The 24,736-nt window shown below is 47.7% G+C and overlaps 1 protein-coding gene across 1 annotated transcript in view; it reads left to right on the forward strand.

Moving 5' to 3' along the window:
• The window catches only part of PLCG1 (phospholipase C gamma 1), a 1,097,362-nt gene that overhangs the window by 752,689 nt on the left and 319,937 nt on the right, over positions 1 to 24,736 (forward strand). Inside the window, exons 19-21 of the mRNA XM_069652272.1 lie at positions 14,161 to 14,341; positions 16,079 to 16,156; positions 16,264 to 16,367. Coding sequence (XP_069508373.1) covers positions 14,161 to 14,341; positions 16,079 to 16,156; positions 16,264 to 16,367 — 363 coding nt within the window. The remainder of the gene's footprint in view (positions 1 to 14,160; positions 14,342 to 16,078; positions 16,157 to 16,263; positions 16,368 to 24,736) is intronic.

A 24,736-nucleotide genomic window follows, 5' to 3' on the forward strand; every position in this document is an offset into this window, starting at 1 on the left:
TTATTATGTGTGTCATTTCTAAGACTCTCCATAGTGTCTTTTTAAAGTTATCCTCTTTAACAACTTATTGGCAATAAGTACCTGTTGTTGCTGGGTTGCCCTAGGGCTCCCCTTTTAACTTTCTTTTTCTAACCTTGAGAGAGCTACAGTTCCCAAGGGTAGAAAAGATTGTTGGATCCCTTTTACAATTTGCTAAGTGAAACAAGCACACCCCACTTTATGTGGAGTGCTGGGAAAGTACAATGTATCCCCTTTCACATTAAAACTGTAACAATTATGCTACAGGGACAAGGTTACCTTCAATGGCTGGTGGCAGTGATACCTTGTTTTAATTTGGTACACCTTTACCGCGGGCTGTGTTCACAGCTGCAGTAAAGGCACCTAAAGGGGCTCATTTTGCCAAAATGGCCCCAGTCTGCTTTTTTCGCCATTTTAGTGTTTCTTGTCATTTCCTCTACCTTCCCCTGACATCCAGGGTGGGAAATTCCTTTGTGTGATTTTTGTCTTTGGCGGGAGTCCCCTGAACTCCCCGCCAAGGCTCCAGTCTCTGTGGGAGCAGGAAGTGAGGGAGGAGTCCAAAACTCCACAGCCCTTTGTCTTACGCCTTGCATGAATGGGGACAAATCCCAGTCGGGGGCTGGCTGTACTGATTGGACAACCAGACCGCCCCTTCTTGTAAAATGCGGGGAGAGAATGCAAAGGTTGTGCTCTAGTGCCTGATAAATGCTGCGGACCTGGAAGCTGAAGAAAAGTCGACCACTGGAACCCGAAGAGGAAGATGAAGGAAACGCGGCTGAAACGATTTCCAGCGACCGGAGAGCCTGCTGTGTAACCAGAGCCTGTTGTAGCTCTTCCTTCCAATCGACCTGGGGACTCTGAAAACGATGACCCCGACCCAGAGCCTGGTGAGATACACTAGACTCAAGAAGACCTGCATTTTGAGCCATCCCACGCATTGCTGCGACCTTGCATTGTTGCAATACCCCAATACCCTGGGACCTCAAACATTCGTGCCATGCGCTGTCTTCCGAATCTCGCTGAAACTTTGTGGGCGTCCTGGTGGATGATCTCCAGAGACACAAATTGAGTCCTAAAAGTCCCCTCAACAGAGTGCTGGACCTTTGTAACGACGAGAATTCAGCTGCAAATTTCTATCTTCTTCCGTGCTCCTTGAAAAAGCGCCAAATCTGCAGAACCGCATTCAGCCATGAGGGAAACCTTGCCTAGAGCCTTCATCGAACCCTGCTGCAAAGTCCCTTCTGAGGTCTTGTTTTCAGTCTCCACGACAAGGAATCCACTGACCGGGTATTTGGCTGCAGACCCTGAAGTTCTCCTGCTGCAAAATCTTCTTCAATGCTGAGGTACTGTGTTGGCTTGGGTATGTACTTACCTTAAGCCTGTTAGGATTTTTGTGTAGCTGTGGGTTGTTTTCTGTGATGGGGAGGCCTCTCATCCAGTGCACCCAGTCCCACTGCTAAAATCCTGCTAGTGTGTCTTCTGCAAATCCCATGGACCCTCTTCTAACTCAGAAGTAAAGTACTCACCTGTTTGCCCAGTTTTCCTAAGGAACTCTGACTTTTGCTACTAAAGAATCTATTCTGACACTGCCTGATGGTCACTAGTCCTAGTGACCCCCCCCCCACCCCTTCTGCCACTGAGAACACTCATCCTCCAAGAATAAGGGAAAGGCTTTGAAGGGATTGGGCCTTTTGCCTAGAAAAGAAAATAAGTGTTTAAAAGTTACTTACTTGTAAAGAGTTGGTTGGTAACTGTAGTTCTAAGAGTGAACAGTTACAAAAGTTCTTACTGATCTTGAATGTGTGATGCAGTATTCTTAAAAGTATGTTCAACATATTTTCTTACTTAGCAACTGTTTTGCCAGTCTAATAGAAAGTAGATGTGAAGGTATTTTACTCTCATGTGATTAGGTTGTGCCTCTTCCCAAAAGTAAAGTGTTGGTATCACCAGATTAGTCTTTTGAGGATAATTGTATGAGTGTCCTCCAACTGGGTCTTGCTTCCCCTGACTTGCTGCCAGCCTGTCCACAATAAGTCTATATTAGGTTGCTGTCTACCTAGATAGCTTTGAGTCATTCAGTAAAGTGTGACATTGGGTTTTACTTTGCCCTTCATTGTGAGGTGAAAAAAAGAAAGTATGTGGGGTTTACTACCTTGTGTTAGCTGTCTGCCATCCAAAAATAAGTTACAAGAGTTATTGCTTATCTCAATTGGGGGTTCCCTGATTTCAAAATCACCTGTAATTGAATATTACATCCTCAGGTTTTACTCACCTAGTATAACTGTGTGTTATCACAAAAGTAGTTATAGGTTTTTACTGCACGTAGAATAAGTGTTCCACTATTCACGAAAAGTATATTGTCCAGCTGACTGATTAAGAGATTTGTACTGAGAATCATTATACAACTGGAAGGGTCTACTGCCCTTGCATTACTGAATGTAATTGTAAAAAGTAACCATTGTTTTTACTCCCCAAGAATAGGTGTGACCTATACTGAATGTGTTTGAAAAGGTTTTGACTTCCCTAGTACTACTGTTAGGTACTTCAAATAAGGCCTATACATGTACCTGCAAGTATAGTGTTGTGTTTTTATATTGTGATTTCATATAATGTGTTAGTGCTTACTTACCCCTAGATTTATCTGGGACTACTTGTATTTAAATAACTCCTTTATTTTTACAATACAAAGTGTTTCAGGGTTTCTAGACTATTTCATTTGTCCTGATTCTACAGCCCTCTCTCCCTCCTAGTATAAGCCTGGCTGCTCTGTCTACGCTACCATGAACTCAGGTGGTACAGCCTTATACTAAGAGTGGAGACTTGTACTGCCTTAGTTGAATGTTTTCCCTTAGTTGGACTGCAGAAAAAAGGGCCTAACAGTCTATATTTGCCTTTCTGAGTTCTTGTTGCATTGTATTCAAATGAGAATGTCAAAGTATTTGGCAAGAGCCAAAAAGCGCTTTTTTTCAGCTGGAATTCGGCCGAATACTTACTTGAAGCTGAAGTTCGGTACACCACTAGTTACGATAGACCTGTTCACCTTGTTCCTAAAATTAGTAATTGCGTGCAGTGCAACTTGTACGAAGTAACATGCAATTTCCCTTCTAAGCCAATAGATGGCGAAGCATGCGCAGCATATGAATCTATACCTACTGTAACCCGGAGCAGGACATTTCGGCCCGGCCGGTTCAGCGCGGGACGCTTTGGCGCGGCCGGTTCGGCGCAGGAGCCGGTTCGGCGCAGCCGGTTCTGGCCGCACATAAATGTCCTGTGAGTTAATGCAGGCACCACAGCCACGCAGACTACACAGCTGGGCCCGCGAAGGTGGGGGCTGTGCTGCTCGGAGCAGTCTATGCGCCGAAACGGGGTGTACTGCTGTAACCAATTAAAATGAGTTATGCTTGTCTTATTCATCTTGAACTGGAGTCTGGTTATATTTTCAGTAGCAGCTGTGTAGGTGGCACTACACGGTACCCGTTGCTGCTCACTTACCCTGATCGTAAGTTTTCATGGACGGCAAATACCAACGTTTCCCCCGTTGAAGTAGTCGCTGCTTTGATGTTACCTTTCCCTGTAGTACTCCTAGTTGTATCTGAGCAAAAACAATAGATAATTGGCCAACTCATTTTCCACATATTTCACAGGGATTACGTGTGTTTCCACGTGTGGGCTATTGTCATGATCTCTGCTTCCAAAAGGTCAGGGTTTTCCCAACTCCCTTGGTAGCAGATCCATAACCCAGGTTCCGAGTGCCAACCAGTCCCAATTGGGACCTTTTGGACCCAGTCCTGGCGCCAGTGGCACCAGGCTCATAAATATGCCCAGTCCCAGCGCTGGAAGCGCCGGGCTCATAATGCTTGGGTGGACTTACCTGCAGCAGACCATGCTGCTTACTTGCCTGCCAGTTGAGTCTCTGATCCTCTTCTGTTTGGAACTACTTTTCCTGTTGGGTGGGGCAGGAGCCACTCCCTAGATTCAGAACACTGGAACTCTTCTGGAAAGCAGGAACTCTTTTCTTACCTAGGCGTGGCTGTGGAAGGAGACACCTAAGCACTACAGGAGGCTATTTAAACCACACCCGATGGATGAATCTTGCTTTGCGTTATTCTGCATTCTCAGCAGCAGAACGCTCATCGTGTCTTCTGCATCTGATCCTGGGCCTAAGGAAAAAGGCTTACCATTCTGAATCCAGTCTTCAGCAACACCTATAAAGACAAGAAAGAACAGGTTAGCATTACGGTCTTCAGTGACAGCTCTTCACTTACCTGGTCCATCGGCTGTCACCAACGCCTCGCGCTGCATTCGGCATCTGAAAGACAAAGGCTTACCTACTCTTCGTGCGCTCCGGAGGTCTTCACACTGCATTCCGGCATCTGAAAGACAAAAGCTTACCAACTCTTCGCACGCTCCGGAGGCCTTCGGCGCTGCATCCCGCATCTGAAAGACAAAACAAGGTGCGTTTAAAGACATTGGGGAACTTTAATACTCACGTGCCATTACTCCTTTCCACATCTAACCCAGTGGGTATTCCGGCACCCTGCAGCCGCCCCGAACTTGTACCTGCAAAGTAAAAAGACAGTTAGAGCGCATCGTGAAGCAGGCAACAAGCGCTTACTTACGTGCTTCCAGGCGCTTCTATTCATCACACGGGCTCCATCTTCAACTCACTTCAGCCCGCCATCCGCCATCGCCGGAACCCTGCAAAACAAGAGACATCATTACTAAAGACTTTAAAGACATTAGAATTACTCGAAACTTACCGTTCGTGCAGTAAACGACGGACAGCAGTCCTCTGAAGTCAAGAGGCCTGCTCCCCTTATCCAGTGAAGAAACTGGTTACAGCACCCTGCCTCGAGGCAGATGGAGAGCACAGCGTTCACTTACCTAAGGTGAGAGCGTTAACCTTTGGGGTTCTACAGGAGAAGAGAAACGGAAGAAGAGAGAGACATTCAATAACCCAGTTCATTAATCCCACATTTTCTATCTGCAGACATCTTACCCTTCGAGCCAGACATACAGTGCACAGAGGTCCAGCCCAAAGAGCCAGCCATGTGTTACACATCACCTTTGAAGATACGGTATACGCCCAGTCAAGACCGGCGCCTCTACGGGAATCAGGTGAGCGTTACAGCTATTTCATGGCGCAGATAGTGTGGGTGGCAGTTAGACACTAGACACTAGACAGTAGGTAGGTGGAATAAATGGCACAGTTGTATTATGATTCTATGTCAAAACACGCAATGTTTGGACTGTGGCTTTTGGGGTGGCACTGGCTCTTCTGATGGCGCATGGGAGGGGAACCCGGGGGAGTAACAGCTTGTCTGGGCTTACCAGCGTGATATTCCCCCTACGTGCCCTTCTCCTTCTGTGTACACCTAAATGCCCTGAGACCTTGAGCAAATGATAACCAGTCACTGAGGAAGTCCACTTTACCAGACAGAGGTCCCAGCCCTGCTCAAAACGCCTGCTGTACTAAATTGTGTGTTGCCCGGGAAACCAGTCTTCCCTGGAAGGGCCCTCTCCAGCTGTTCTGGGGATGATTCACCCAAAATATGCCATAGCTGGCTGTTTCTCACTGTCTCACTCCCACGGGCACGTGAATGACTCCTGTGGAGCACTGCCGCCCTGTATCCCAGCTGATTTTTACACCAGTATGCTTGGGCCTGGCGCTCTCAAGCTTGCTGCTGTGCTCTAGTTGGAACAGCAGGTGGTGTCTTTGCTCTTCTGCTGGCTTGGCGCCGAGCGTCTGCCAGCCGTCGGTAAGTGGCACCCGTTGTGCTTTCTCCCTGCGGCACTTTGGCTGATCCCAAACAGACAATTAGGCCAAGTAACTAGCAGGCGACACACAATCCCGCTCCGGACGTGGAGGGCATGCAACGTGGGCGCCTGGAACTTTGTAAGATGGTCCCAGCACCCGCAGTCTAACTTCCGCCCGGGCCGGATTCCTTACAGCTATGCGCTGCCTCACGAGACGCAGTTAAACGAGCTGAAAGCTCTGAACGCTGTGCCGCGACACTATTATATTGAAGCGCTCTACTCTCGATACTAACGTACCATATGCTGACAGGTACTTATATGCTGCTCGAGCAGCAAAGAAAGAGGAGGAACAGGAAGGACGCATACAGTTTGAGGGAGATCGAGCACGAATTGGTGGATGGGAGCTGAGAACAGCAGTCAAGTTTCAAGAACAAAGACTGTCTTTTCATAGTGTGATGTTTGATGTGTTCCCGGCCGCTCGCGTACTGTTCCGGCCTCCGCCGATGCGCGGGGGCGGGCCTGTGCGAGGGCCGGCGCGGCTAACAATCGCAGCGCAATAAAACTCTGACTCGCTGCTGGAGTGCATAAACCCGAACTGACGTGTCTCCGTCAGTTCCGGTGATTCCTTTATTCATTCTGTGTCACGTGCCTGCGTGCGCAGGGTCACGTGACACCACATTCCTCCCCAACTTGGAGATATTTATGCATTGTACTTAGCAAACATGGCAATTATCACAGGACCTTGTAAGTTGTCTCTACTTACGAAGTGACACACAACGTAATACCTCATTACATTAGTGTCCTTCTTGGTGTTCATCTTTGCGTGGCCTGTCGCCTGTAAATCCCGTCTACTATGTTCCCTTGGAGACGGCATGATGGCTTTGGTTTTTCTCTCAGACGGTAGAGGGTGTTTCTTTCCTTGGTCATGTCCTTTTTTGTGATCTCTGCCTCGGTTCTCTCATTGGGCGAGTGTGCCCTGTCTCCTTCTCCTGGTGTGTCTTGAATGTTGGTTAGTGTCGATCCTCGAGGAGTCTGCGGCGTCTCTCCTTCGTCCTCTCTTAGGGGTGTCGATGGTTCTTCCCACATCTCCGGAGGCACCTTCCTGAAGTGTGACACATTGCGGGTTACGGTTTCTCCTCCTCGGGTGGCGGTGATCATGCTGTGGTTGGTCGCGCTGACTGTCCATGGTCGTACTTCGAAGTTTAAGGACATTTTCTTGGGCGGTGCACGGTTCTTGACAATGACCGTGTCTCCTGGGGTCAGTTCTCGGTGGCATGCTCGCCTGGCGGTACTCTCTTGTTCGTTCCTCCTTAGCCGTCTGGCGTCTATCGCTGGGATGTCCGGCTCTGGGGCTGTCCAGTGGGGGTGTACGGGGAGTTCCGCCTGTATGGGTACCCCAAACATGAGGGCGGCAGGGCTGATCCCGGTGGCGGAGTGTGGGGTCTGTCTGTGTGTCCTCAGAAACCGGTAGACGGCCTTCAGCCATGGGTGCCTTTGTTCTTTGGCGATTCTGATGACTTTGTTAAGAGACCCCATGAATCTCTCCGCGTCTCCATTTGCTTGGGGCCATCTCGGAGTGATCCGCTGGTGCTTGACGTTCACTTCATTGAAATAGTCGCGTAGTTCTTGACTGGTGAAGGAGGGTCCGTTGTCGCTTTTTACTTTCCTCGGGATTCCGTGGGTGGCGAACATCTTCTCCAGCACGAGGATGGTGGTTTCGGCGTTGGTCGAGGTTACATGCTCGACTTTCGGATATCTGCTAAACTCGTCGATCACCACGAGCAGGTATCCTTCTCCCGCAATGGTGCAGTGGTCCATGCTGACTCCGTCCCATCGTGTGCAGCTCCTTGGGACGCTGCTGATTGGTTCAGGGTGTTCGGGCCTCCTGGATGCTTGGCAGGCTGCGCAGGATTCGACCAACTCCACAACTCTTTGCTGCATGTTTGGCATCCACATCCTAGACTTGAGGTAGGCTGTTGACTTTGATTCCTTGGTGTCCGCTGTGGGCTAACCTGAGAGCTCTCTCCTCCAGGGACTCTGGCAATATGATGCGGTGTCCTTTCAGCAGCACTCCTTCTGGGGCTATCGAGAGTTCGTGTCTGATCCCGAACAGCGCTCTGAGTTTGGTCTGCGCCGGTGTTGTGCGTTGGGCAATTGACGTGAGATAGTTTTTCCAATTGCCGGACTGGATGGCTGCTGCTGTGTGTTGTAGGATGGTGTCTTCTCTTGTTTCGCGCACGACTTCCTGCAGAGTCAGGGCTCTCGGTCTTGCGCAGGCAACTACTTGACAGACATGCTCATCGGTCTCTTTCGAGTGGTGGTGTTCACTGTCGGTAGCTGGCCTTGGGTGGCGGGACAGGTAGTCCGCTGGGTTGTCCGATCCTGGGCGATACTCCACCTCAATGTTGTACGGTTGTAGCTGCAGCATCCATTTTTCTATGCGTGCAGGTGGGTGGGGGGCAGAGCCTCGGAAGATCGGGATTAATGGTTTGTGATCTGTGAATACCTTTGCTTGCTTGCCCAGCAGGTACACTTTGAAGTGCCGGCATCCCCACAGGATGGCCAGAGCTTCCTTTTCTATGTGCGCATAGTTTTGTTCAGGCTTTGTGAGGGCTCGGCTGGCAAATGCAATGGGGAACACTTTGCCTTCACTGTCTGTTTGGGTCAAGACTGCCCCTAGGCCACAAGGGCTGGCATCCACGAGAAGTTCGGTCTGTTTTTCTATGTCGAAAAATGCCATGGTGGTGGAGGTAGATAAAGTGTCTTTGATTTGTTGAAATGCCTGTTGGTGAGCTGCGGTCCACTCCCACTTCTGATCTTTCTTTGTTAGCTCTCTAAGCGGACTTGCGACGCTTGCAAGATCGGGGATAAAACGTGCGCAGTAGGTGGCCATCCCCATAAAGCTCCTCACTTCGGAGGCTGATTGTGGTGCTTTGGAGTCCTTAATGTCTCGCACTTTTGATGGGTCGGGGGACACCCCTTCCGCGCTGAATATGTAGCCAAAAAAACACAGTTCACTCTTGTTGAATTCGCACTTCTCTGCGTTGAGTGTCAGGCCTGCAACTTCGAGCCTCTTCAGGACCGCTGCTAGGCGTTGGTGGTGCTCCTCCTTACTTGGAGCGTATACGAGGATGTCGTCGCTGATGTTGGTGGTCCCTTCCAAACCTGTGATGACTTTGCGAATTTCATGTTGGAACACCTCTGCAGCAGAAGATATTCCAAAATTGAGCCGTTTGTATCTCATCAGGCCGAGGTGAGATGAGAAAGTGGTGATGTACCTCGATTCTTTGGATAGGCGTAGCTGGTGATAGCCTGATCTGAGGTCAAGTTTACTGAAGACGGTTGCTCCGGTGAGGTCCACGATGAGTTCGTCGATCGTGGGGGTTACACGGCGTTCTCTTCCTATCGCGATGTTGGGGAGCCTCATATCTATGCATATTCTTACTGCGTTCGGCTGTTTGGGTTTTTGTGCTACGACCATGGGCGAGACCCACGGGGTCGGTCCTGACGTTTTCTCGATGATCCCTTCTTCCTCCAGCTTGGCTAGTTCTTTTTCTACTGCGCCTCTTATGTGGAATGGGATCCGTCTGTGTCGAACTGCTTTCGGTTCAATGGTGGGGTCTATGTGGAGTTTGATGGTTCTCCCCTTGAGGCACCCAATGCCCTGGAATAGTTTCTTGTGCCGTTTCAGTAAACTGTTGAGTTCGTCTTGTTGGAGGCTGAACGCAAAGTGTATTAGCTTCAGCTTCTCTGCTGTCCTGCAGCTCAGTAGCGTCTCGCAGCCGGCGTCTACTACATATATGCGCGCACGGCAGTTGGTGTCTTCGTGGGCAAAACTTGATTTGAACGACCCTCGTACGGGGAGGGGTTCCTTGCACCCGTAGGCGTATAGCCTGACCTTTCTTTGTTGGAGGTCAGGCTTCGGGCGAAGTCTGTTGAATGCTGCCACTGGCATGACGTTCACTGTTGCGCCAGTGTCGATGACCACTTTCAGTGGTTCTCCATCGGAGAGGACCATGCACAACGGTCTTTTCCTCCGCCGTGACCGATGTGGTTCAACCGCGGATATGAGATGTATGCGGTGTATCCGTCTGCTTCCCTTTTTCCGTCTGTTTTTACCACCCCTTTCGGGGGACGTGCTGCTGTCGCTGTCCTCGCTGTCGCTCGAGTCTGGGGACCTTTGGGATTCGTCGACGGCACTGACTTTGCCTTTGCGGCCTTGGTGGTGTGAGGTTCTCTGGGTGCAAACTTTTTCCAGCGTTCTTGTGTCTGGCGTGGGGCAGGATCTTTGTCTGGCGGGTTCAAACAGACCGCAGCAAAGTGGTTGTGGCGATTGCATTTTCTGCACGTGGACCCCCATGCGGGGCAGGAGTCGCCTTTGTGCCACGGGCCTCCGCACCATTTGCAGCTTTTGTCCCGCCCTTGTGGTGGGTGAGGCTTCCAGTCTTGTTTCGTGCAAGCGTTCTGGCGTCTGGAAACGGCTGCTACGTCTTCCGCAGGTCCAGGGCTGTCTAGTGGTAGTTTCTGGATCGCAGCTTCCATGACTGCTACCTGGTCTTCCGTTTGCTCATGGAGACGCGCCATTTCAAGGATGCGTGAGAGGCGTATGTTACGTTTCGACAGTATAGCTCTTCTCAGCTTTTCGGAGGATATCCCGTTGATGATTTGGAGACGGATGGCGAATTCTTCGTCCGGGAATTCACAGCCTACAGCCATTTCGCGGAGGCGAGCGTGAAATTTGTCTACCGTCTCCCTCTCCCTCTCCCGCTGCCTCGCCATGCAAAAGTGGAAGCGTTCGTAGTCCGGGTTGAGGTCAGGCTTGAACATGTTTGTGAGAGCAGATCTCGCTGCGTCATAATTGTCTGCGTTGCCGCGGTTGGGTGTTGCGTTGAAAAGGAGTAGGGCCGCTGCTCCAATGTTGAGTAGAAGAAAAGTGCGCATTTTCTTTGGCACGGTGATGTCTCTGGCTTCGAGGTGCATCTCGAATTGTTGGAGCCAGATTTCCCATCTGATGGCGGCGCCCGTGGTGAATGGGTCGAATGGCGGCATAAATGACGTCTGTGTCGGGTCGGGATGTTCATTGGAGAGACTCCTTCTGGGTGATTGATTTATGCTGGCCCTCCCAGGGCTGGTGCTTGGGCTCGACATGCTAGTGCTTTTCGCGCGTTCTCTCTAGCTTTGGAGCGTGGGCCTATGGTAGCGGTGTGGGGTATGGCCTCAAGACGTGATGCGGGTTGTCGCGGTCAGCTTGAGTGCTTCTATATGGTACCTGCTTAGAGTCGCTGGAAGTTGCCAGGAGCGTTGTTGCCGCTGTGTGTGGGAGCCCCTGATGTGATCAAGAGGGTGGGGCTTCAACCACCTTGTGAGCAGCGTTGAGTTCAGCTGCTGGATTTTCGTAGTTGGAGCGGGCGTTGGTGCGTGGCTCCGTGAGAAGGCCCGTATGATGATGAGGAGGTGCGGGTCCGCGTCAGGTCCGTGGACACCTTCGTCGCCAGTGTGATGTTTGATGTGTTCCCGGCCGCTCGCGTACTGTTCCGGCCTCCGCCGATGCGCGGGGGCGGGCCTGTGCGAGGGCCGGCGCGGCTAACAATCGCAGCGCAATAAAACTCTGACTCGCTGCTGGAGTGCATAAACCTGGACTGACGTGTCTCCGTCAGTTCCGGTGATTCCTTTATTCATTCTGTGTCACGTGACACCACACATAGAAATAGAAGTTCTTTTATAAATGAAACTTGTGAGGTTATATGGCAGCTCGACTTGGTTAAGCATAATACTTTGCCTCTGTGTCTTCAATAGAATTATGACTTTCTGTAACGTTAGTATGGAAAATCTACATTTTACGTCTGGGCAGTGACTTGGGCTCTAGGTGTGTGGAATTCATCTTTGGGCAATCTCCTAGATTTACAAGTATGGGACTCGGCTGAATGGGCAGAGACCATTCCATCAAATAGTCCCAGTCAGTGGTTGGGTTGAATGGGGGAAGCCCAGGTGTGTTGCCGCCTCTGCTATTCCCATGCGTTCACATCAAATTCAATTAAAATGTACAAGTCTGTCTGTCTCTCTCTGGTTGACTCAATGAAAGGTATTCAATTTAGCATTTTGTAATTTCAAAACTGGTCAAGCACAATGCTATGTTATTTGGTATTTGTATAGCGCCTACAGCCATTGGTATATCCTGGAAGTGCTGTGAGGTTGAACCCTTTGGATGACCATAGTCCGAGGATTGGGCAGTGAAGAAGGGAATTGTAAAATGCGTGTGTGCATTTATAGCCATAACGAATGTAGGTAGGGAGGGGCTGGGCCCCTAACAGCAGCCCATAATTATCATTTGAGGGGACAGGTGCTGTCAGTGGTGGGAATTGACTTTTTTTGTTGTTGCTAGGGATCCCACCTAGCGCAGGGGGAATGAGGGGTTTCAGTGTAGGACAAGGCATGGGGTTTTCTTTTTTTTTAATCAGCCCATAGTCATTTGCCTCTCAGCACCTCAGAAGAGGAATCATGAACAACTGGAAAATAGCCACATTTCTTATAATGTCAGCAAAGTACAAAATGTGCACACCTTTTAAACGCAAACAAAAAGCACATCAATATTTCCTGCACAGTGCAACATTGGCATGGGATTTCAGAGCGCGCCTGCTCAAACCCTCAAGTGGTATTGTGGGGAAGTGTCCCTCCTAAAACCGCGGCCCCACCACAAACGCGCAGCAGCATTCCAAAATAAATGTAGTGCACATGGATTCCCCAGGATTGGGGAGAAGGATCTGGGATCTGGGGAGACATGGTTTTCTGGGTGCTGTGACAATTTGTCAAAGAGTTGGAGGGTTCATAAGAGTCAGGAGAGTCCGCACAGAAAATAGTCTTCTACAGTAAAAGAGCAACGAAATTATTAAATGAAATCCTAATTGCCTAACATGCTAAAATAAACATACAATGAATGATGACTAAGAATTCCGAGCTAGGCACTGCACACACCTGTGTTGTCCTCTCTAGACTTGGCATGCATTACAGGGTACGCACAAGTACCACCACGCTGCGCCTGTCCTTTCAGTAGAGCTACTGGCACGCCGGCAAAGAACTTGCATGTACCCAATTGCAATGGGAGAGTGGCTCCTAATCTAAACTTAAAGTAGAAGCCCATAAAACATGATGGTACATTCTCTTCCAATTCCCTTCCTCTCCCCAAATGTGTTTTTCGGGGGGAGAGAAGGCTCTACTGCACAGTGGGGGTTTAGCTAGAGAAATCCCAGATGTGGACTGCACTCGAAGATGAGACTTTTCTTTATGCAAATTCGTCCCTTCATTTAACAAACTAATGAAAAAGATCAGGAGCCAGATCTGTTCCCCTCATGCAAAAACGGAACAAATGAATTTAGCACCAATTTTGGTAGGGAACGGAGCAAGCACGTGCTGTCTCAATTTCTAGGTTCTAAAAAGGTTTTCGTTATTGCAAAAATGAAGGGGGCGGTTATTTAAAAATAAATGTGGACTACATTTCATTGTATGCTAAGTAGCGATATAAAGACCTATTTTTTCTTATGATTTGCAGCAAACATAGTGTAGAAAACAGTCAGATTAATTTGTTCCCTAGTGCAAATGTTTTTAGATAATGCAAATTGGAACAAAACCTATTTGCTCCATTCCCTTTGATCTACGTAGTTGCAGAAATGTTACTGCTGGTTAAATTCCTAGATTATATATCCCCTGGTCTCTGGTGGGTTTATGTGGTTTTATTTGATTTTGTTGCAGGACTGCACTTTCTCAAAGGCACTTTACAAGAAAGAGCAGGTATAGCTCAAATCTCAGGACAGCGGAGCACTTTACTGAAGTCCAATATTAGATTCCCAGTTGGGGCCTATTTATCTGTACCCTGGCACCCTAAAACATCTGGTATTTTAAATGCCTCCCCATTTTAAAATACCTCTACTTAGAAGTTGGTAATCACATGGGATACTTATGGCATGGGGTGCATACGAAATATGCTATGTGGCTTATTTACCCCATTCAGTACTTTCTATATACACCATGCCATAAATATCCCACATGATCCAAACTACAAATTAGGTTGTATTTTAAGAATTGGTGGCATTTAATATACCGCACGTTTTTGCCTTTGCTACAGGAGTCCTAATTAAGCTGTTAGTGTAACCATGGGCAAATTATGGCATTTCCATGTGCCGTAGTGACCGTGCTTCCTGATATTGCCTCGGGCGGGGATCTCTACCTTATTGATGGAAATCAGATGGGCTGAATGGTGACCAATGGTAAAGAGGTTGGCCTTCATCACACCCTCAGATTACCTAGGGGAATGTTAGGTGAAACCATGGCGAAATCTCCCCTGAACAACCGCTTTTTAAAACATGTGTTTAAATCCTGCTTCCTCCGCAGCGCGGAGGGTAAGATCAAGCACTGCCGAGTGCTGCAGGAGAGCCAGTCGGTGGTCCTGGGGAACTCTGAGTTCGACAGCCTGGTGGACCTGATCAGCTACTACGAGAAGCACCCTCTGTACCGCAAGATGAAGCTGCGCTACCCCATCAACGAGGAGACGCTGGAGAAGATCGGCACTGCGGTGAGTGCTTGGCACAGACCCTGGGGTAGGTGGCCTGCGGTTGCGTGCAGACGCAAGATACTATACTTGTTGCAGTCTTCAGATAATCCTTTTTTCGCAAGGACACTTGAAGCACACTCTGCTGCATCATAGTGGCACAATAGTGTTGGGTGTCAAGTTTGCTTTTCCCAGGATGCTGCTCCAGTGCAATCTTGAGTTTAGCACAGTTCCGTTATGCCCCAGTGCCGCACAACTCCATGATTACCAGTGTAGGAGTAACCGCTCCACCCAAACGCCTAGGCTTAGTGTTGCAAATTGCTCGGCATCTTGATGCCATGGCTCAGTTCCTTGGGTGCAGCCCGGCTCATTGGGTTTTTGATGCTCTATCAGAGTTCCTCCACGCCTGCAGATTGTGTGCAGTCTTTCTTGTTTCATTCCAGCGGTGGTTTTAGGTAGAACATACAGTGATCAAAACTTTGTTTTCAGCATAGCCACTCAACATCAACCATGCTATATTTCCACCAGTATGCCCCACCCAAAAATGGCAGTTTTAAATCGTTTGTCAATATTGTGATTTCAGTGCATTTTCCTCAAATGCAGTTTTTTTATATCCTGAGCCACGTTGATGCAGTTTTTGGGGTTACCACAGTAGTTCTTGATCTGTTTTTCCCCTTAATATTGCTTACAGTAGTTGGAGTACACCACATATTTTATCATTTGAACCCATGCAGCATGTGTGTAGTCCCTGGTAGTACTTGGACTGCTGTGCTCCCCTTTCTCTCCTGGCCACATATCAGTGTGTCTGGTTGTGTGCTGCTCCTTTGCACCCCACTGCAGTATTTATTATTCTGGCTGCTATTTCTCCTGGTAGTAAAATGGGGTGGGGGGTACATGTCCCTGCTTCAGCAATGTGGTATTTGGGGCGCAGTGCAGCTCCTTGACACTAGTGTGCAGTTTCCAGAGTGCAGATGAGATTTCTCTAGTGCAGCAGTCGGGACCTAAATAAAGAAAAAGTGATCACAGCATATTGATACCAGATACTGCACCACTGAATGATCTTTAATGTGCAGGAGTTGAGAACCAGAGGTTAAATCTGTGCAGTGAGATCAAATGTCACTGCGCACAACTGCCCGTAGGCATGTAACCTAAAAGCCCAGGCAGAATTGTTTCTCTGCTGCACTATTTTATGTGGGCTCTACAACAGCTATGCAGGGGTTCAGGGTATCGCAGCTTGGTATTTACACTGTAGTGCCTGATGAGGAGATCAACATCAAGGTTTTCATACATAACAGTGCGAGTACTGGTCTGCGTTTTTAGTACTCCCTTCCATGAAGTTGGGTTTCAGGCCTCTGTCTTGTACAGTGTTAAGGTCACAGGTCCACTTTTTCTGTGTTGAGGTAAATTGCTACGAATATCCCGGGTACTCTTATGCAGTGTTTGTTGAGCATATTACCATTTATTCTTTGTGTTATGTTGTGGCTCGTGCCACTATTGCTCCTGCGTGACACTAACGGTGTGCGTGCCTCCTTTAATTTATGGTGGCGTGAGGGCGCAAAACCCCTTCCAGATACTTTTATGTGGCAGTCCTTCACACTCAAGAGGGGTGTAGCAATACATACCACTAGTTCGGCGAGGCCACCAGGCACACTGCTGCTTCTGCCCACCCTTGCCTCCATGGTCATGAGTTCTTGGACTGCTCTACTTGCCGTCACAAGCATGGACAACAGTAGAATTATTCTTCTTTTTTTCCTTCCATAGGAGCCGGACTACGGAGCCCTATATGAAGGAAGGAACCCTGGTTTCTACGTGGAGGCGAACCCCATGCCCACCTTCAAGGTAGAGCGCCCTCTTACATTAACACATTAGGTATCATGAAGGGTTGGTAAGCAGGCACTCCTTGTGACACTGAGCACGTGCCATAATAAGCACCTTCTCTTCTGCAGTGCTCTGTCAAAGCCCTGTTCGATTACAAGGCCCAGCGGGAGGACGAGCTGACGTTCACCAAGAATGCCATCATCCAGAATGTCGAGAAGCAGGAAGGAGGCTGGTGAGATCAGTATTGAACTTTGGCTGCTTTGTGCATACCTTTATTGATTTTGTTTTTGGTGTACTGTATAAAAACCTCCTTTTGACTTGCAGCCATTTAAAACCGCTGTGTCCCCCCAGGAAAGCAGGTTGCGGTGCTGTAGTAGGAATGGCATTAAAACAGATTGGGGGGGTATCATATTGAGTGGGAACAGGAGCGAAGGTGGGTTGAATGCAAGGGGAAAAGGGGGGAGGGGGAAATGGCCGCAACATAGCGCCATAACCAGGGATAACATCCTGGTTGGTGGTGGCGATTAGCTATCCCTTCAACCTTTTCATTTCTCTCATTTGTATATTTGACCCAAAATCATGATTTTTGCGCCCCTTTTCAATATGTTTTAGCTAGCCCACTCTTAACCACGCATCTGATTTCTCACACTATTCACTGCATCACAGCACCCATATTCCACCACCCATCTGATTCACTTTCCTGTTATGTTAATGCAATTTTTTACTTTTGTCTGCAAACAAGTATGCCTCCCTCTCGGCGATTTGCTTTGTTGCTTTTAAAGACCTTCCATTGTACCTTAGGGCCTTGCCCTTGAATACTTAGGGCAAGACCTTAGGGTGCTTTGCTCTTCACCAATCCCTGAGGCACTCTGGTAGTCATCTCCTGCGTGTACTTGATTTAATACCACTCCCATATTTTAATAACCAATGCATATTGTGGTACTAGTTTTCCTAGAATAGCGCTTCCAATAAAACATACATTTTTTGTGTGTTCCTTAGGTGAGCCACACTCTGAGAGTTCATGTGGTGTTGACAGATTGGGTCAGGGAGACAAATGGACCAGGAACCAATTGGTGACAGAGAAATTGAACATGTTCACTGGAGGAACTTCTTGTTCAACTACAGTTAGGTTTAGAGGAAGGAGCGGATGCAGCAGTAGGGGAGGTCAGTTCTTAGGGTTGGGTAATAAGCCTGTTAAAAAATCCAATCCAGAAGTGTGTTCAAGTACAGACAGAAAATGTACCAACCTCTTTCACTACATGCATGCTTTTCTGAGGCATGTTCATTAGGGGTATCATCAAAACCAATCTGGATTTTAGCATTTGCATTGTTGACAAGCCCAGTGATAGGTCAATAATTCGACACTGTTGTGAGTGAAGGTAAGTTCTGCTTCATTCTGTTTCGTTACAACGATGATCTCCCCACATCCACCATCATCCTCCTTCTTCAGCCCTCACCTCCCTCGCTCTGCCTTCTCCCCCCACGTTCCAAGTTCCAACCCCAAAGTTCCATTCATGATGCAGGAGCACCCTTGCTATCACCTGCCTTCCTTCCACTGCATACTTCCATCTCCCTTCTTCAGCAAGGCCAGCCTCTCCCTATTTCATATTCCACACCCCCTTAGCCATAACCGACACCCCCATATCTTTGACAACTTCCAAATCTTTCGGAAATGTCAACTCCCTTTACTCTCCTCGGCAACATCAGCTTAATCATATCACCTGGATTCACTCTCACCTCTCTGCAACATCTCTTCTCATCATACTTCACCTTTGCTCTTAAGTCACTCCCACGAAGCCTGTCTTGCACACTGCCCAGAGCAGCATTTTTACATTTTGATCTTCTCATCCATGCCAGACACAAATGTGGATTGGGGTCCTACCCCTCAACAATTCAAATGGTGACAAACCAGTTACTGAGTGTCGGGCAAACCTATATTGAAAGATCCTTTCCATCTCCGCCTACATCCAATCACCTCTGGTGGCTACCACAATCCTAACAACATCCATAAGGGTACGGTTAAACCGTTCCACACACTGATTACCTTGGGGATGGTACAAAGCTGTGGTCACTTGTTCTAGTCTATGGTCCTCCAAAAACTATGTAAACTGTTTAGAAACCAACTGTGGCCCATAATCCGATGAACATCTCTGAGGAAATCCGTCCCTCCAAAACAGTGGTTTACGAAATGTGATGATGCTACCAGAGCTGGCATCCCTCAAAACACAAACATCAGGCCATTTTGATAACATGTCCTTCACAACCAATGCATATGCGTCTCTCGTACCCCTGATATTAAACAGACCCAGAAGATCCAAAGCGATCTCATCCGATGCCACTTTGTGTACCTCACAAACCTTGATCAGTGGAGTGCATGTCCATAGCCCTTTGTCACTTTCTACCAACTCCTTGCATTCCTTGATTTCCTTCTCTACCTTACCATCAGGCCCGGGTCTCCAGAAATCGGCCCAGAACAATGCTTTTGTTCTACCGATGGCCAAATGACCTTTGTGTCCAAACTCAAAACTTTATTCCCCATGCCTTCCGTAACCACCAAACGGTGTCCTCTGCACAAATAGCTTCCACTCACACATAACCCTTCACCCACCCATAATCCATCACCCGCCCCCCTAAACATCCTTACTACCTCATTCTCCAGCTTTCCAACCCAGTTTGACCTCACCAGTTTCATTGCTGTTTGATAAATCACATCATCAGCACATTCTTCACCCCATTCTCAATGTTTCACATTTTCCTTGAATTGAAATATGCCTGCCACCTCCTTATCTTCAACAGTCTTCTTTATTTTCCACCACCATAGTCACCACTACTCTAGACAAAGCATCAGCAATCACATTGTCCTCCCTGTACCTGTTCAACTGTGAATTGCAAACCTTGCATAATGCTCACCCACTTCATGATTCAACTGGACACACCTTCCAATCCACCTTTGTTGCAAATGCTCACCAACGGTTTGTGATCGGTTCTTACCTCAAAACTTCTCCACCACAGATACTTTCAAATCTTAGTGATGGCCACCACACACACACGCACACGCACACGCACACACGCACATCACGTTCAATTACTGAGTACCTCCTTCCTACCTCCCTGAGTATTCTGGAAGCAAATGCAATTGTATACATCTCATCCTTTTCCTGTTGCATTAACACAGCCACTGTTAGGCAAAGGTTGTATGCAGTACCCTCTGGGAACACTACAAACAACTCTTGCTTGTACTACACAGTTTTGGTAGTGTGTTGAGCAGCCATGCTCATCTCAAGAGGGGTCAATGTGAGCTGTAGGGAAGTTACACAGAGATTCACAGCGACAAGTATTCAAATAAACTCTTACACACAAGGTTTCTTGAATAAACAATTGTTAATTTATCAGTCATTTAGAATAAACCTTCTTCGGAAGAGAGCAATATAATAGTAACACACAAATACACTTCAATACTGTACACTCTTAGATTCTAAATCAGTAAAGACCCTTTTATGATGGCCTACAGACACAACCTACATCCTCAGGTGACTTCAATAGCTAGGGTGCTGGGGACATCAATATCTTACTGTTTGCATTTAGAATACTGTTATCAGTTGGTAAAGGGAAAAGGTTATTAGAACAACAAGAGACCACAAATATGCTTAAGCAGGCAAATCTGTTTGGATCCCCACAGCAGTCATACAGTATAACAGGCTAGGCCAAAGTCAATGGGCAAAAGTCTTATATAGGATAAAGGGGGGTTTCATTCCTGGCTATCTTGCTTGGTGGGTTTACAAGAATAGTTCTTACACATTTTTGACTGTGATGTGATTCGTTTTTATTTGTGCAAGTGGTTGGTTTATATTGTCATATACATATAGTACATTGGGGGGTTCTTGGTCCCCTTGTTGTCAGCCGACACGTGTTTCGACCAGAGGGTCTTTATCAAGGCTGATTCATTATTCAAAACCATGTGTTGTGAAAAACCGTGACAATGGTTGTGACATGCATCATAAGTGTACAGGTAAGGTGAGTGGTGTTAGGTGATGGTGACGTTTGAGAAAAAAACATATTAGAATAGTCATAGCATCAATGCAATACAATCGGAACCAAGGTGGCGACAATGGGAAAGAAGAGGGGTGAGGAAGGAGAGACAAGGTTAGTCAAAGGAAATGGAGGATCCTGCAATTAGTTGGTTTGGAGGGTTAGGTCCTCTTACCTAATGGTACTGGCTTGTAGCCCCCTGTGGCGTCCTGATTGGGGTTTCTTGTGCTGGCGCCCCCCCTTTCTCCTACTCAACAAATGAGGTGTTTGGCTAAACCTCAAATAGGTTACCTGTGATCTTGCCAACCTGCTTTTTCAACCAAGAATACAGAGCCCAGCAAGGTTATTGCCATACCTAGAGCCAACTACTCTTCTACCATAAACACTAGGTAAAAGACCACTGCTTCAGATCTTGGCTAAAACCCAACAAAAATAACTAATCACCTAAGAAATGGCGGAATACATGATGTCACGTAATGAAGACATTCGTACACTCTTTGCCCCCAGAGGATCCACAGACAGCGCCTTTAGAGATACCAATCCACAAGGGGACCTGAAACAAAAGTTTGAGGCTGGAAAAACTATCCAGAAAGGAAATTAATACATTTTGGGAAAAAACCACAATGCAAGAATATGCTGAACAGAAAAAGATACAAGAGGCCTAAGAATACTCATCTTTCCAGATTTTGATGATCCACAAGACTCTGATCTAGCAGATGAATGGGAGCAGAACCTTATACATGGATCCACAACCATGATACAATTACTAATTGAACACGCAAAAAGAAAACATGCGAGAGTTGTCATTCTCATTGAAGAATTAAAAAAGGAAAAAGAAGATTATGATGCCCCTAAAACTACCAAAGAAAAGAATTTCAAAACAATGTACAGAATCCTAAAGACCCATCAGGATGAAGTAAAAATGAGGAAACTACACAAATTCTTCAGATACGACAAAGATTATAGAGAGGACAGAGTATTCACATACCAGGCAAAATATGATCAGGACAAACCCAAGTCCAAAGAAAGCTCGCCAGCAAGCTCTGAAGTTGACAGTGAACAAGGGGACGCAACAGAACCAAAAGAATATGCAACGGACAAAGAACCAAATAAACACTCTTTTTTAGAGCAAATCAAACTACACAAGAAAGCAAGCCATATCAAACCACAACCAAAGAAAACTGTGTCATTCGCAGTACCATTGACAAATACAAGAACCCGACAAGAAGAGACAGAGGAGGAAGACCAGGCAAAAGATGCAAGAGAATTGGAGGAAGAAATCGAACAAAGACAAACAAGGTCGCAGTCTCAGAAAATGATGGGACAGAAAAAAGACAAAATTTAATAATCAACCTGCGAGGAAAAGAACTAAAACAAATTGAGATAGAAGTGCTTAACAAAGGACTCTCTTTTTCGCCTTCAAGCAGGAATGATTTTGTTGATATCCAAATAGACCTTTTCAAATTCACAAGACGTCTTAAATTGACCAAATTCTTCACTACCAAAACAACGACATACAAACCTAGAGAAGAGACACCGCAACCAAGCGCCCTAACCATACGGGATCTAGAAGACATCCATCTCTTGAGCACACTGGAGGGTGATTCCAACAGTAAAAAAGACTGCATGCAAGAACTTGGAATCCAGAATGAACGTAGCTATGAGCATCCCTTGGGGTTGTTATCACCAGTTATTATTGCCTCAGCTATGGAGAGGACACCTTTTAAGTTTTGCCCACGCTGTAGGGGCAAATACACTTGGAAAGATAAACACAAGCTATGTAATCGTTGCTTGCCCCTCGATCATAAAGAGGACAGCTGTGCGGCCTGTAAGCTCTTGAAACCAAGAACTCTTAAAGAACGGAAAGTTAAGAGGTGGGCGGACTACGCTACGTCGAAGTCAGTTTCCTCACCCGCCGCCGCTGTTACAGAAAGTGACGAGGAGGGTGATAACTCGACGTCCGTCACGGAAGTCATTAACCCCCAGAAGGAGCGCTCGCGCTCCTCGACGTCCGTCCCCGGCCCCGACGGGCTCGGCTCACGCCCTGCTTATGGGGATGAACACCCCGGCGACAAGGACGCACATAGACCCCATAAGACTAAACACACAACCCACGGCTCTTCTTCGTCGAGGACGAAGGATCCATCAGCGCCGAAGGGGACGCAGGGCACTCCGGCGTCTACTTCAGACCGTAAAGGTCTCAAGCCCCACCCGCAAACGCAGCCGCGACCAGCGATTGGGCTTTCATCAAACACGGGCGCTACCTCAAAATCATCCGACGTAACGCTCCATAGAGCGGCCGTCGAGGAACAACGCGCAACGCAGGCAACGTCGACACCAGAGCCCTCGACTGACAAACTCATTGTCGAGAGCCTGTCGAGAATTGTTTCCGAAGACAAACGTACGCGGACGACGAAACAAACGTCGAATACCGCGCCGAAAAAGCACAAAAGTAGCCAGGAACAGCCCCCTTCATCTAAGGGCACTTCTGAGCTACCGGAGGGCTTTTCAGAGACAGACGGAAACCTCTCCTCGACGTTGTGGGAGCGTTCTAAGCGTTTTGAACCTGAAAACACTGATTTCCCCCCTCTAGACTATTCAGGGGTACCCAATGAGACCCTTGAAAGACTCCATTCTTGTATGGAGAAAATGGAAAGGTTTTTGGGGAGCCAAGACCCACCCACACACAAAAGACAAAGAGAATGGCCCCAGGATGACCCTAGGGTCAAGATTCCTAGGCTGTTTCCCCCTTCCACAGACGTATATGACCTCACTGAAGAGGAGCAATACCTCCAGGAAGATGAGGAGTGTTTGGGTGGAGAGGAAGAACATGAGGAAGAGGGGTTCGAAGAAGATCCTTACACTACTGCAGGAGCTTTTGAAGAAGATACAGCTACCTCGCAGCCCTGGCAATCCCCATCAGTGCAGCCTTGGCAATCCCCATCAGTGCACTCAGACCCTGATGTCTTTCACCCTTCTCTCAAGGATTCACATATTGGGAACACCTCTCCCATAGATGACCAACCCTCACTCAATGCACTATTGCACAAGGCAGCAGCGCATTTTGAGATAGACACAGGGGAAACTCTTCCTGACATAGACTTTGTAGAGAAAGTTATTAAAGAAAAAGCCCCTGTTAGCCAGTCTATTCCGCTCCTGGCTTCTATAAAGAGAAGAATATCTCCTTCCGTTTCCAATCCTGCCTTAGTAAGAGGGGTCAACCCTCGAATAGAAAAGCTCTTCAGCCCTTCATCCTCTGACCCTTTGTACATCAGAGGACATTCTATTCCGGACTCCCTCGTAGTTACTAATACAAGAAAAAGAGCGGGGGTACCACTATCCTCTAGTGAGGCACCACCTGACAAAGAGGGCAAGAAGCTCTATGCACTTGGAAAGAGAATCACGACCTCCGCCGCCTTCTCAACTAGGATTGCAAATAACAATTCCCTACTAGCTAGCTACGCGGATGCACAGTGGAGCAAGCTGCGCAGCGAAGCAGAGGACGCACCAGAACCCCTGCGTTCACGCCTGTTAGCTATAATATCAGAGGGAACTCTTGTAAACCAGGACATCGTAAAGAACTCCTTAGATGCCGCAGAGACGGCTGGCCGTTCCCTGGTTCAGGGAATACTTCTCAAACGCCATGTCCGGCTACGCAATTCAGGATTTAAGCCGGAAACCCAAGCGTCCCTGATAAATAAGCCCATAGAACAAACACATCTGTTTGGGAAAGCAGTTGATGAGGCCCTAGAACATGCGAAGAAAGAGTTTGATACCATCAAGACTCTTGACCAAATTTCTAGGCCCCCTAACAGACGTGGCAATGGCAATAGACGCTCCTTTCGTGGCCTACGCCAGCAGCAAAACCAACAGCAATCTTACTCTGCTACCAACTGGCCCTCTAACCAGGGTAACAACACCCAGTTCAGTCAAAGAGGCCAACGGCGTGGCAAAGGGAGAGGTCGCGGCTCCAGCCCCAAAGGTTCCACGCCCAATACCAACAAATGACACGAAGATTCGGGTCCCCTCCCATGCATCACCGGTCGGGGGCCGGCTAACATCGTTCCTATCAGCATGGGAGGGAATATCGTCAGACCGCTGGGTATTATCCACCATAGCCCACGGATACTGCATCGAATTCAACGGTTCCCCGAAGTACAGACCCCCACGGAACCGACGCATAACACCGGAACACCTCACCATTCTTCTTCAAGAAGTAGAAGAGCTACTGAAAAAAGAAGCTATAGAGGCTGTTCCCCTATCTCAGGTAACAGAAGGTATTTATTCAGTGTACTTCCTTGTACCCAAAAAGTACTTAACCATGCGCCCTGTATTAGATCTGCGCCCAGCGAACAACTTTGTCAAACCCCAAAAGTTTCGTATGGTGACCTTGCAGGAAGTAATCCCACTGTTATCACAAGGGGATCACATGACAACGCTAGACATGAAAGATGCATACTTTCATATTTTAATGTTGCCAGCACACAGAAAATATCTCAGGTTCAAGATAGAGAACAAACACTACCAGTTCAGAGTACTACCCTTCGGGATAGCTTCTGCACCAAGGGTATT

The sequence above is a fragment of the Ambystoma mexicanum genome, chromosome 3p (assembly GCF_040938575.1).
Source record: "Ambystoma mexicanum isolate Mex_15411 chromosome 3p, UKY_AmexF1_1, whole genome shotgun sequence".
NCBI lineage: Eukaryota > Metazoa > Chordata > Amphibia > Caudata > Ambystomatidae > Ambystoma > Ambystoma mexicanum.